This window comes from Astatotilapia calliptera, chromosome 23 (genome assembly GCF_900246225.1).
Source record: "Astatotilapia calliptera chromosome 23, fAstCal1.2, whole genome shotgun sequence".
In the NCBI taxonomy this organism is placed as follows: domain Eukaryota; kingdom Metazoa; phylum Chordata; class Actinopteri; order Cichliformes; family Cichlidae; genus Astatotilapia; species Astatotilapia calliptera.
The window spans coordinates 21,148,439-21,160,745 of NC_039323.1; the positions used below are offsets into that span (position 1 = coordinate 21,148,439).

Genomic DNA, 12,307 nt, shown 5'->3' on the forward strand with positions numbered 1-12,307 from the left:
GCAGCTGTAGTGCTCCTGATTTACCAGAGGACCTGAAATGTTTGGAGGAGCCTGTGGGAAGTCGAGTCCAGCCAGATGTCTGCGCCGTGGCTCCATCCCAGCTCCCTTTCATACTAACTATCCTGTCCCTGCTTTCATCTGCTGTTCAAATATGGTGTTAGGGAGGCATGAACTCATTCGCCTGCACGTTTTATCCTTTTAAAGTGAATGGGATATATGCAAGATCGCAGAAAATATGACAAGAGACGTGCAGAAAATGACACTGGAGTTAGCCGGTTTCCGAAAAACTCATCACAGGGGTTGGCAACGTCTTTGTCGGGACTCAAAATTCCTGCTGACACCCCTGCAGAGAATATATTAACAGCTTTATTAAGGGAGGGACTCAGTACTAATAAAGAGCACTTTTAATTTCAGCCCACCTGCGTAGTTGTGGCAGTGATTAAGTATCCGCCTCAGATGCTTTGTTGCCTCCCCAAAATATAAACCTTTCTGACATAAATTCATAGCATGCAATCATTATGACTCATGGGTTAGTCAAGGCTGACTTTCTGGGATCATTAATTTCACCACATTGTCAGCCAAAAACAGAAAACAGAAAGAAAAAAGAAGCAGAAGGGTCTTCAGTATTTCCTTGCAAAGAAGATGGAGGAGGCTCCGATCCTCAGGAAGAAAATGAACTGTAAAGGAGTTTACAGAGAAACAGAGACAGAAAACGGTTACCACATGGAGAAAGATAATAAAAATGTGAAATGCATGGCTTATTATGGGAATGTGAGTGTGGGCAAAATGCTCCCAGATGCCATATCAGAACCATAAAGTGGAATTAATGATGTACAGTATAACTTCACCATAAATGTTTTATGTGCCTCTCTTCTTTGCTTCCTTCTAGGCTATTTTTTCTTTAATAAGCCATTAAGAAGCTGCTTAAGAACTAGAAAACTCATTACTATAATCAAACTAACAACACCTCCTTAGTATAAGCTCACAAGTTGTTTCAGTACAGTTCAAATGCTAACATTGTTAGTGCTATTTGAAATCCGCAGATTCCATCTGTACCGAAGCTGCAGTCCTAATGAGCTTTAATTGCTTTGCTTCTTTTTAATTTGTGGACTGGGAAAGGAGGAGCTGTAACCTTTCTATATATCAGCTGGGAACACATTTTAACATCTTAAGCTGCAAGCATCTCTGCTGGTATGCAGCCTCTGCAATTGCACCTGAAATTACAAAAGTAAATAAAAGGAATCAACCACAAAATATGTTGGTGTTTATTGTTTGAATCAGATCAGACTTATAGGAGGGATGCTAAACCTGCTGCTCTTCACTGGTTTTGGATGGATTGGGGGGGAGAGAGAGAGATGGGTTCCTCGACCACGTGGCTGCAACTGAAGCTTGTCCAGTGCTTCAACAAGCATGTGCACAGCACATGTAAAACACCAAAAAAAAAAATTGTACCTTGAAGGTGGTTAACTTTCACAGAGCTGAACCTGAACCAGTGGTGATTCCACAGTCTGCTGGGGCCCAGGGCACATACTAACAGGGGACCCCTCCAAACTCCGACTTTATCGTCTTTATGTTAGAAATGTTTAAATAAATAAATAATATCAATTTTTTTGACTGAACTGAAACGAAAAAAGAAACATGGATAACAACATAAGGAGGAGTCTTTGGAGTAGAGTGCACTTACGATATAATACATTAAATGTGGAACAATACTGTGGCATTATCAGCCTTTGGAGTAAGCACTTTATCTTTCTCTTTTGCTACTGGTGCCAGAAAAATAAGTCAGTGATATAGTAAGGGATATAGTATAAGGTACTCATAACAACATGTTAATAACATTAAAACGTTTTACAGAATTCCTCAAATTCAACTTCTGAACGGTCTTCTTGGGTGTTTACCATCTGCCCATTTATCCACTTCTTCTGCCACTTATTTAAGTCTAGCTTGTGAGTGTGGCAGTCTAAGCAAAAAGGTCCTCCTTCTCCCCAGCCACCTCCTTCAGCTTTTCCAAGGGGACATTGAAGAGTTCCCAAGCCAGCTAAGAGATTTAATCTCTCCATGTCCTGGGTCCTGTGGCCTCCTTCTCATGCGACATGGCCAGGACGACTTGCCTAGGAGGTGTTCAAGTTAAATTATATCTCAACTCCCTCGACTGACTCCTTTCAGTGTGGAAGGATAGCAGCTCTACGTTGAGCTCCTGCCTACAGACAGCATTCAATCTATAGTGTTTACTGTTTTCTTTTGATAGCTGCGATGTAATAGTTCCAATACAGATGATTAAACTAATGTGCACTGTGGCTGCACTGTCCATTTAGAGTTTTACATGATGAAAAAAAATACAGATTTTAGCACCATGAAACCACAAAGTCTGCATTAACAATACAGAAAATACAATAAGTGCACCAGACTGCACATCCAGCACAATAATGTACAGTTCAGTACAACTTAGCGTAACTTCTAGTGCCCCGTCCAAATTTCTTTGAATCTAAATTTCATAACTTTCCTCAGTTAATTATAAAAATGTGTTGTCTGCTGGGCCAAGGGCCCCCAGCAGTTGCCTACCTTGCCTGGTGGCCTCTGGTTTGGACTCACAGTAAGCTTCGCTTTGCAGGAACAAGCTCGACAGTTTGGCTTCAACTGACTAACGGGAAACATAACATAAACATCCTTAAACAATCAAGACTTGAAGACTTGACTTGAAGCAGAATATTATGTGCTGTCTTTTCTTCTCTAAATTAAAGTTTGTAGTTTCAAATAACGAGGTCACCATATGTGCAAGTTAATCCCTTCAAAGGCTTCAGTGAGCTGTAAACACTCAGTTTCAGATGGTTGTTTTCTACTCCCAGATCTATACGATGTCATCTCAGCCACACATCAACCATCCCTAGTTTAAGACTGTGTGGCGGCAGAAGTCACTGGGACGTTTGTATCATGAAGGACATGTGTAACTGCACTCTGCAGGAGGCAGCCAACCGTAAGTGGGAGGGTCCTTTCACACCATTGCACTGGCTCACATTAACTTCAGGACACATTTTCAGATTCTGGTTGTGACTTTTACATCCATACACCCCAGCACGTCCCTGAGGTCATGTGACCAGAGCCTGCTGATGCTCAGAACTAAAGACTCCCACACTCTGGAGCTCTCTCGCTCGGAACTTCAGCTCCGTGGACTCAGTGACCTATGAGCTCAGAACTAATCTTTTTAAACTTCTCGCTCATATGTTTTTGGCATTTTGGTTGTGAAGAATTTTGAGATATTTTTTTTGAAAGATGCTATATAAATTAAATCTTACTCCATTTACTTTAAAATTACTTGTTTCAGACAGTATACATTTATCAGGTCACAGTTCGAGAAAAATAAGCACTACTTACGAACTCTGATTAGTACATCGCTACACTATTTAACTGCCTGGATAACACTGGTCTGGTAATGCTAGTAAACAGAATAGATTCCCTTCAAACTTAAGTTAGCAAATGTTTTAAAGTAAGATTTTAGTAAAACACATTCAATACACTTCACATTTACAGTGCTGCTCCCTTATTTCAGTCTTTGAATATTGGTCACACTTGCATGTTTCAGATCATCAAAGACATTTAAAGGTTAGATAACCTGAGTGAATACTAAGTGCAGTTTTTAAATGATAAGTTCATTTGTTGAGGGGACACAGTTATCCAGACCTACCTGTGAAAAAGCAACTGTCCCCTAAACTCAATAACTAACTGTGCCACTCTTGGCACCAAGAACGGCAGTCAAGTGTTTGTGATAACTGGTAATGAGTCTTTTGCATCACTGCTGTGGAACTTTGTCCCACTCTTCTTTGGAGAATTGATTTAGCCACATGCCAAAGCATCTCAATCAGACTTAAGTCTGGACTGATTAGGCCACTCCAAAGCCTTAATTTCATTTTTTGAGGCATGCAGAGGTGGATTTGCTGGTGTGTTTTGGTTGATTGTCCTGCTTCATAATCCAAGTGTCCCTGGAGCAGAATTCATGGTTCCATCAATTACAGCAGGTCGTCCTGAAGCAGCAAAGCAACCCCAGACCACCACACTACCACCACCACGTTTGACTGTTGGTATGATGATCTTTTTATGAAATTCTGTTAGTTTATGTCGGATGTGAGACGAGCCTTTGTGATCTTTTTGGTCAGCAGTGGTTTTCTACTTGAAATCTGAACTTAACTGAGACAAGTGAGGCCTGCAATTCTTTAGATGTTGTTCTGGGTTCCTACGTGGCCTACTAACGATGAGTCGTTGATGCGCTCTCGGAGTAATTTCTGTAGGATGCATGTCTCAAAGCCTTAGAAATTACTTTGCAACCCTTTCCAGACTCATAGCTGTCAATGTCTTTGCTGTTTCTTTAGATTGTGGCACGATGTGTTGCTTTTTGAGATCTTTTAGCCTGCTTCACTTATCAGACCGGTTCTATTAGGTGATTTCTTCATTCAGCAAGTTTGGCAGTAATCACACCTTGGTGTGGCTACAAAAAATGAACTTCACTTCCAAACACATCACTTTCTTTAGTCACGTATATGCATGATTGGCATCACATTGATATAAAAATAAAACACAGTCTTCTGCATAAACCTGTTATGAAAAAAAAAGCACAGAAATAAATAAATTACTAATGACCTAATTAGTAGACCTAAATTAACTGCTGACCTTTGCGGTAACTGATATGTACAGTTTCCCATTACAGTGGTTACATATGAACACAGCTGTAGACGTTCTGTCTTACAGCTTTAACCGATGTACAAACTAAATAAACAAGGATTCAGTTGAGATAATGTTTATCCATCACATTTACTGAATGATGACAGTGCCTGATGTCAAAACAGATTTTTCTCCCTGCCCTTGATAAATGCTCTGAAAACAAACCAATCAACCAAACCCGAATTACAAATTAAAATAAACATCTTTTTCAAAATGTTTAAACACGAGAAGTGCTACTGTTCACCGAACGTCTGAAACATCACAAGACCTTAATTAGGTGAAAACTGCGTGCAAATTCTTTGACGACAATGTCTTGAACCTTGGCCTTTCAGAGGCTCCCCCAGCCTCGTGTTGACCGCGTGATGCAAAGCACCCTAAGACGATGAGAGAGAGAGAGAAAAAAAAAAAAACTGACAAAGGCGGTTGACATATTCTAGGCTCAGCCTCTTGCATTACTTCCCTACAAATCCTAAGACAGAACATTTGTTTCACTCCCTTGACTTAATGCTTGTAACTCCAAACCTTCCCCCAAAATCTGCTCCATATTAGCTTGATGCTACAGACGATCAAAGAACAGCATGTGATGCATTAAGGTGCATTTCATTAGGACAACACAGCATCAACAAAAGAAACAAGGCACACTCCATTCCAGCTGTAGAAAAGTTCAGTGGGATGGTATCTGGAGGAAACATTATGCAACCAGTGCTTTTACAGGCTTGTGTGCCACATGAATGAGTGCAATCATTTCCAAGTTCTTGGCTTAAAGCAACAAGCGTAATGGGACCAGACTGAGTGCAGAGTGCGTAGAGAGAAAACAAAGACACACTCGGTCATGCTCACCAAACTTTACCCGGCACCATACAACTTTATAACTTTTTCTCTCTTTGCACCCCTCCACACACACACACACACACACACACACACACACACACACACACACACACTACGCCGCTTTGTCTTGCAGACTTGTGTGCAGTTTTACTCCAAACATGGCCTCCCACTGTGTTTTGACCCAGGCCAGCAGACCCTGGAGGAGCTCGCCACTCTCTGAGCGCACACACCACGTCCTCTCCTGTTTCACAGTCTGCAGGAAACACACACGGGAAAGTATGAAAATTAAAGCAGTTAATCACATGCGAGTTAAACTTGGCAGGGCCACAATCTATAACATGCTGCTGCACAAACAGAAGGAGAACGGCAGCAGAACTTTGTTATCAGATCTGATGTTGTCAAAGTAGCAAACATTAGAAAACAGCACTGCATTTTAGCCACTTACTGAACAGCAGTATGGTTAATTCACCGGTACGTACTCTGTTGGTAACAATAAACGTCAAACACAATGAGATTGTGTTCATCTTCAGTGAAAGTCTTGTGCGTGATATGGTCGTCACAAAATACTGGGATGGATGATATCTGTGGCATTTAATAAGTCCTCCACATAGACTTAAATGTATAATGGTTCTTTTTTATGCTTTTCTACGATTAATATTTATTTATCTCCACATCCCTACACTTACACTGAGTGTAATTTGTTTATAAATAATAATAATAAAAAACAAATAAGGGCAAAGACTAAAGTAAGCACATGAACAATTAAACAGTGACTGATGTTTTTTACAGGTATTTTTACCACTATAGTAAAAAATAAATAAATAAAGATTTCAATTTTCACATGTAGTAATTAAACTTTGGTGGCCTTTTATGTAACACAGATACAACTCTGATTAAAGTCAGAAACTGCATAAAAAAAGTTGGTTAAGTGGTGGGTTGCAAAGTGGCTTGCAGTGGTAATAGGCTACATAATAGATCCTGATATTTCGGGATTTAAAAATCTGATATATTGCCCAATGGTTGTTTTTCTTAAACAAACAAACAAACAAACAAAACACATCCATCACGCCGCTTTGCCTTACTGACTTGTGTGCAGTTCTACTCTGAACATGACCTTCAACGACCTTTCTCCCATCTCTTTTTTAATTTTTAAAATTCAATAATGTTGAAGTCCAGGCTCTGGGGAAGCCAATCCATGACAAAATCTCCAACACCACTGACTGCAATGCAGCTCAAACCATGACAGAGCCTCCAACATGTTACACAGATGCCTGCAGACACTCACTGTTTTACTTCTCTCCAGACCACTTCAGGAAATACTGATGATGATTTGAACAAAAAGCGTAAAATTTGCATCCATCACTTCATCAGACCCGTTGCCACTGATGTTCGGTCTAGTTCTTGTGTACTTTGGCGTACGTCGGACTTCTCTCCCCATTTCCCTTCCTTACAAACTGCTACTTCATAGACGTCTTTAACAAATTACAAGACAGTTTACAGCTCATTGGAAGCAAAATATAAGGAAACAAAGGTTGGCCCAGGATTTCTGCACAGTACTTTATGTCAAACCCCAATTTGACATAAAGTACCTGAGGGAACCTTCCAGATCCCTCAGGTCATCTGGATCCGGTCTTTTATCAGTTCCCAGAGTCAGAACCAGACACGGAGAAGCTGCATTCAGCTTTTATGCTCCTTATATCTGGAACAAACTCCCAGAAAGCCTCAGATCAGCTGAAACACTCAGTTTATTTAAATCCAGGTTGAAGACTCACCTGTTCTCAGCTGCATTTGAATAAAGCACCAAATCCACACTTTTAAGCTTAAATTTCAAAACTTACATTTAACTACTGATTTTATCTACTGTTCTGATTTTATCTGTTTTGATTTTATATACTGTTTTGTTTGTTTGTTATTTAGTTTGTTTGTTTTCTTGTTTTAATCAATTTTAAATCATGCTTTTTATTTGTTTTTGTTTCTAATGTCTCTGTAAAGCACTTTGAATCACCTTGTTGTTGAATTGTGCTATACAAATAAACTTGCCTTGCCTTGCCTTTAATGTAAACTGAGTGATAACATCTACCTGTTTAAGTATATCTTTACTTTATCTCCATGTCCAATGAAAATTAATTTCCATTGCTTCTACATACTGCTGTAAGAGTTTCAACTTTGCCTCATAATCACTGACACAACCGCAGATTGCAGGTCTCATTTGTGCAGCATGAAAATATTTCTTAAGGTCTGGCAATGCCATATCTCATTTATGTTTTCCTAGCTGTTTTCAGATTTGATTCTCAGCCTTTGACCAGCCCGTATGAACTTGGAGAAAACTTTATCCCCGGTTCTAAATCCCACAACGTTTTCTGACTTTATATTTCACTGTTGGAACACAACAAAATTTTTCCACAGTCAGACAGGCCTGCCAAAGTACCCGAAACAGACAGACGCACACACCCACACATGCGATCACAAGATTAAATCAATACTAACTTTGCAATTGTAGTTGATAATAAAGACGAAGGAATGACACAAACATCCCCAACCGCCACGGCCAATTTAAAACCTCGAAATACTTCATATGCAAATACGCGACTGTTTTTGTAAGTCATTTTTGTTACCTATTTGTTGCTTTATCAGCCTGTTATTATTATACAGTTTAGGATCTGCCAAAACACCAACGAGCCATTCATTTGTTTCCCTGAATCTGTATGCGAGTTTCATATGAGGAAAAACTAAATGTATGCCAGAACATGTTCCTGTGAACTACAATTTCTGCCAAGATACATAACTAATAGAGTGGTATTACATTCATTACTGCTTTCTACCAAAGAGTGTTTGCATTTTCTCATGCCTAATTATTCCTCATCTCCCCGGTGTTTTTAATCAGCTGCATGCAAAAGAAACAAAAAAGGAAGCTTGTCTGGAATCAAACCAAAGATATATTTATTCTTCATTTCTGTGTAGTTTTGAGTGGCAGCTGTCTTCATGACAAGAAGCAGAAGCACATAAAGTTACTATAAGACTTTCTCATGACATTTCTGGGCTTTGTTTAAACTTCTGAGATCACACGCACCTCATCGTAAAGCTTTATATCCATCCTGCACTGGTCCACAGGCCACAGGAGAACTGAGCTCACACAGCTGATTGGCAGAGTTTCTAACACAGTGACGCTCCCGCTGCACGGTTCTTTGTTTTCATTCGCCGACGGGCTGTTTTTCCTCCACTGGTGATCCTCTCTGAGCAGATAGAGGGTTTCTCTAGTCGCCAGAACCGTCAACGGCATCCAGATATCCTCTGAAAGAAAGCCAGAAAAGTTTCACGTTTTTTAAATAACTCCAAAAGTGCCATTATAACATATTCACACAGAGCTAAATCATATCTTAAGTCATCTCAGGTCATTCTATAAAGAACTGCAGTATTTTCTCCCTCGAGCAAGAGCAACACATTTAAACTTTACTGTTTTGAGCTTTGAGATTTTAACCTCTGATCTTGTCATATAAGCTGCCTTTAGAGGTCACTGATGTTAAAAGCTTTACAAAGTACTTTTGAACTACAAAGAAAAGTTATGGTGTTACATTTCATGCCAGAAAGCTGCATCTTCTGTGGGACACGTGGAGGAAGAAAAAAAAAAAAACAGAGAGAAGTCAGATCCAGACATGTTAAAATTATAGTACTTGAAATTCCAGAGACCTACACAGCTCTGTGCAGCCTGCAGCTACCCCTGCTTTAAATGTGCCTGCTTTAGCAGAGCCAGTTAGGAGTCCTGCAGGGTCAGTATCTACCAAACTCACGCCAAAGCAGTCACCTGCCATCGCTGAGTAAAAACAAAAGATGTCTGCCTCATTTAAGGGCACAGGTTTGATTGTCGATAGGCATCTCACGTCAGCTACTCCCCACGGGTGTGGGGGTTGGGGGGGTTTGAGGTGGGAGGCTCTTCCTGCCATAATCTACTTTTATCTTCAAGGAAATAAAACCTTGTTGCCATTTCATTTGTAATTCTCCCCTTTAGCACATTATCCTGGCATTTATTCCTGCAGTAATTCTGGGGGTGCAGAAGTAGCGTCAGGGATTTAATTGGGCCAAGATTCCTTACTTCTGGCTAAAACCAACAGTTAGGATTTAGCTTTTTCTCCAGCTTGTAAACTAAATTACCTCAATACAAAAACCTCACGACAAACAACACTAACATAAAGAGATACACTCACCAGCCACTTTATTAGATAAACCTGTTCAACTCCTCATTAACACAAACATCTAATCAGCCAATCACATGGCAGCAACTGAGTGTATTTAACCATGAAGAAATGGTCAAGACGGCCGCCGCAGTTCAAACTGAGCAGAACTGTCAGATCACCTTTTTCAGCAGAATGGTCAAAAGGTGATTTAAGTGACTTTGAACGTGTCTTGGTTCTTGGTGCCAGACAGGCTGGTCTGAGTATTTCAGAAACTTCTGCTCTGCTGGGATTTTCCCATACAACCGTGTCTAAGGTTTACAGAGAATGGTCTGAAAAAGAGAAAATGCCTAGTGAGCAGCAGTTCTGTGGGTGAAAGTGCCTTGTTAATGCCAGAGGAGAATAGCCAAACTGTTTCAAGCTGCTAGGAAGGCAATAGTAACTCGAATAACTACTACTTGTTACAACCAACGTATGCAGAAGAGCATACCTTGAAGCAGATGGGCTAAAGCAGCAGAAGACCACACCCATTATGGTCTCCTGCTCCTGAAGACCATAATGGGTGTGGTCTCCTGCCATCAGCTAGAACAGGAAACTGAGGCAACAATTCGCAGACTCACCAAAATTGGTCAATTCAACACTGGAAAAATGTTGCCTGGTTTGATGAGTGTCGATTTCTACAGCGATACTGAAATGGTAGGGTGAGAATTTGGAGTAAGCATGCACGGAATCGTCCTGCCTCGTATCGACTATTCAGGCTCGTGGTGGTGTGGAGGATATTTTCTTGGTACACTTTGACCACCTAGTACCAAATGAAGATTGTTAAAACACCTTACCCTGCCTGAGTATTGTTGCTGACCATGTCCATCCCTTTATGACCACAGTGTACCATCTTCTGATGGCTGCTTCCAGCAGGATAACACACCATGAAACCTCAAACTGGTTTCTTTAACATGACAATGAATTCGCTCTACTCAAATGGTCAGTCACCAGATCTCAATACGATCGAGCACCTTTTGGATGTGTTGGCAGTGAGAGAATGTTCCCTGGAACACTCTCTCACAGTCTGTTCTCTAAAACCTAAAAGAGGAATTATGGATTTGATCAACTGGTCTCTGAATGCAATTGACACCCCTTCTCAACGAGAAGTCTGGGCTCGGGTGAGCCTGACTGCTGAAAATATCTACCTATTCGGAACCATGATAACAGGGTTCCTGCTGATCGGAGCTGGCTTGGCCCTGGCTTATCGAAGAATTAAGGAAGCGGAACCGGCTGTTCAAACCCCCACAAGGCTGCCCGCTGGGATTGAAATGATGGGACGAGGCGTGAGTTTCTCAAAATGGGCTCATTGAGTGCAGCATGGAGAAGATCTTGGAGAACGCACGGCTGCTGTGAATACTCAGAACAAGACCTCTGAGTGAAAAACTGGATTACCGGTACATTTGGAGGGGCTCGCTCGAATAACACCTTTGAGCGCAAATTGGATCAAATCTTGGGGAAGTGCATTGCAGTCGTGAGTTCTCAGGACCTGCTCTTTGAGCAAAAAGAATGACAACATCATGGAACGTAAGTTTGGATAACATCATAGAAAGCTCACGGCTCTCCAACGGGAGATTGAGAGACCAGTGTTGGACTGTTAGAGCAGCTTAGAAATTCATATGACCTGTTCGCACTAAAGTAAAAAGCACCATCACTTCATGCGGATACCCTCTCGGTGCCAGCTGCGGTCGCAAGGCTGGAGCCGATCAAAAACACCCTGATAACGACTGTGTTTAGTCTGTTCCTTCCCATTCCATGCAAGGCCACCTGGGTTGGCTGGAAGACTGTTTACTTAGCCTAGCAGGGCGAAGGACACTGTCTCAGCTGAACTGTGGACACGCACACACATACATATACACTGATATGCACACACTCATCCCCCCTCCCTTTCCAAACGCCTTCGACGCTTATTCCCTTTCAATGCTGACGGTGGATCAAGGAGACCAGCGCATGCAGGCCGGGATGTACTGTCTAAATCGGCTGTCTCTCACCCCTTTACCCACCCCTTTTTTGCTTGTCATGTGTTTCTTTGCTGTATTAAGATTTTTTCATGTGCTATGTGCAGAGGTGTTTTTTTTTCTGTTCTCAAACTGATCTCCCTGTTGGAGCTCAGTCTGGGGGGAGTTATTTTTTTCTCCTCATCTTTCCTCGTGTGGTGCATTTTCCATTGTTATACCTCTCTGACCTGTCTTCCCCATGTGATGTTTTGTGTCATGTATGAATGGTCGGAGGGTAAGATGGCGCCGCCATTGCGTGCAATAGGTCGGCAGCCTTATGAAATTTCCCCTTGTGGGACTAATAAAGGTATATCAAAATCAAATCAAATCAAATCAAACTGTCTAAAGCTATCATGTCAATATGGGCCAAAATCTCTGAGGAATTTTCCAGCTTGTTGAATCTATGCCATGATGAGTTAAAGCAGCGCTGAAGATAAAGGAGGGTCTAACTAGGTACTAGCAAGGTACCTAGTTATCTAGTGATAACTGATAGAAATCTAGAACGGAAGCAAACTCTGTGAGATAAAAAGAAACAAACAGAAAAATAGAGTAATAAAA

The 12,307-nt window shown here is 41.1% G+C and overlaps 1 protein-coding gene across 2 annotated transcripts in view; it reads right to left on the reverse strand.

The window, feature by feature from the left end:
- Positions 1-4,500: 4,500 nt before the first annotated feature.
- Positions 4,501-12,307, reverse strand: part of stk11ip (serine/threonine kinase 11 interacting protein) — a 41,033-nt gene continuing 33,226 nt past the window's right edge. For both annotated transcript variants that reach the window (XM_026157574.1, XM_026157573.1), the window contains exons 25-26: positions 8,615-8,835; positions 4,501-5,797 (exon numbers count right to left, since the gene is read on the reverse strand). In XM_026157574.1, the coding sequence (XP_026013359.1) occupies positions 5,657-5,797; positions 8,615-8,835 (362 nt within the window). In that variant the 3' untranslated portion in view covers positions 4,501-5,656. The remainder of the gene's footprint in view (positions 5,798-8,614; positions 8,836-12,307) is intronic.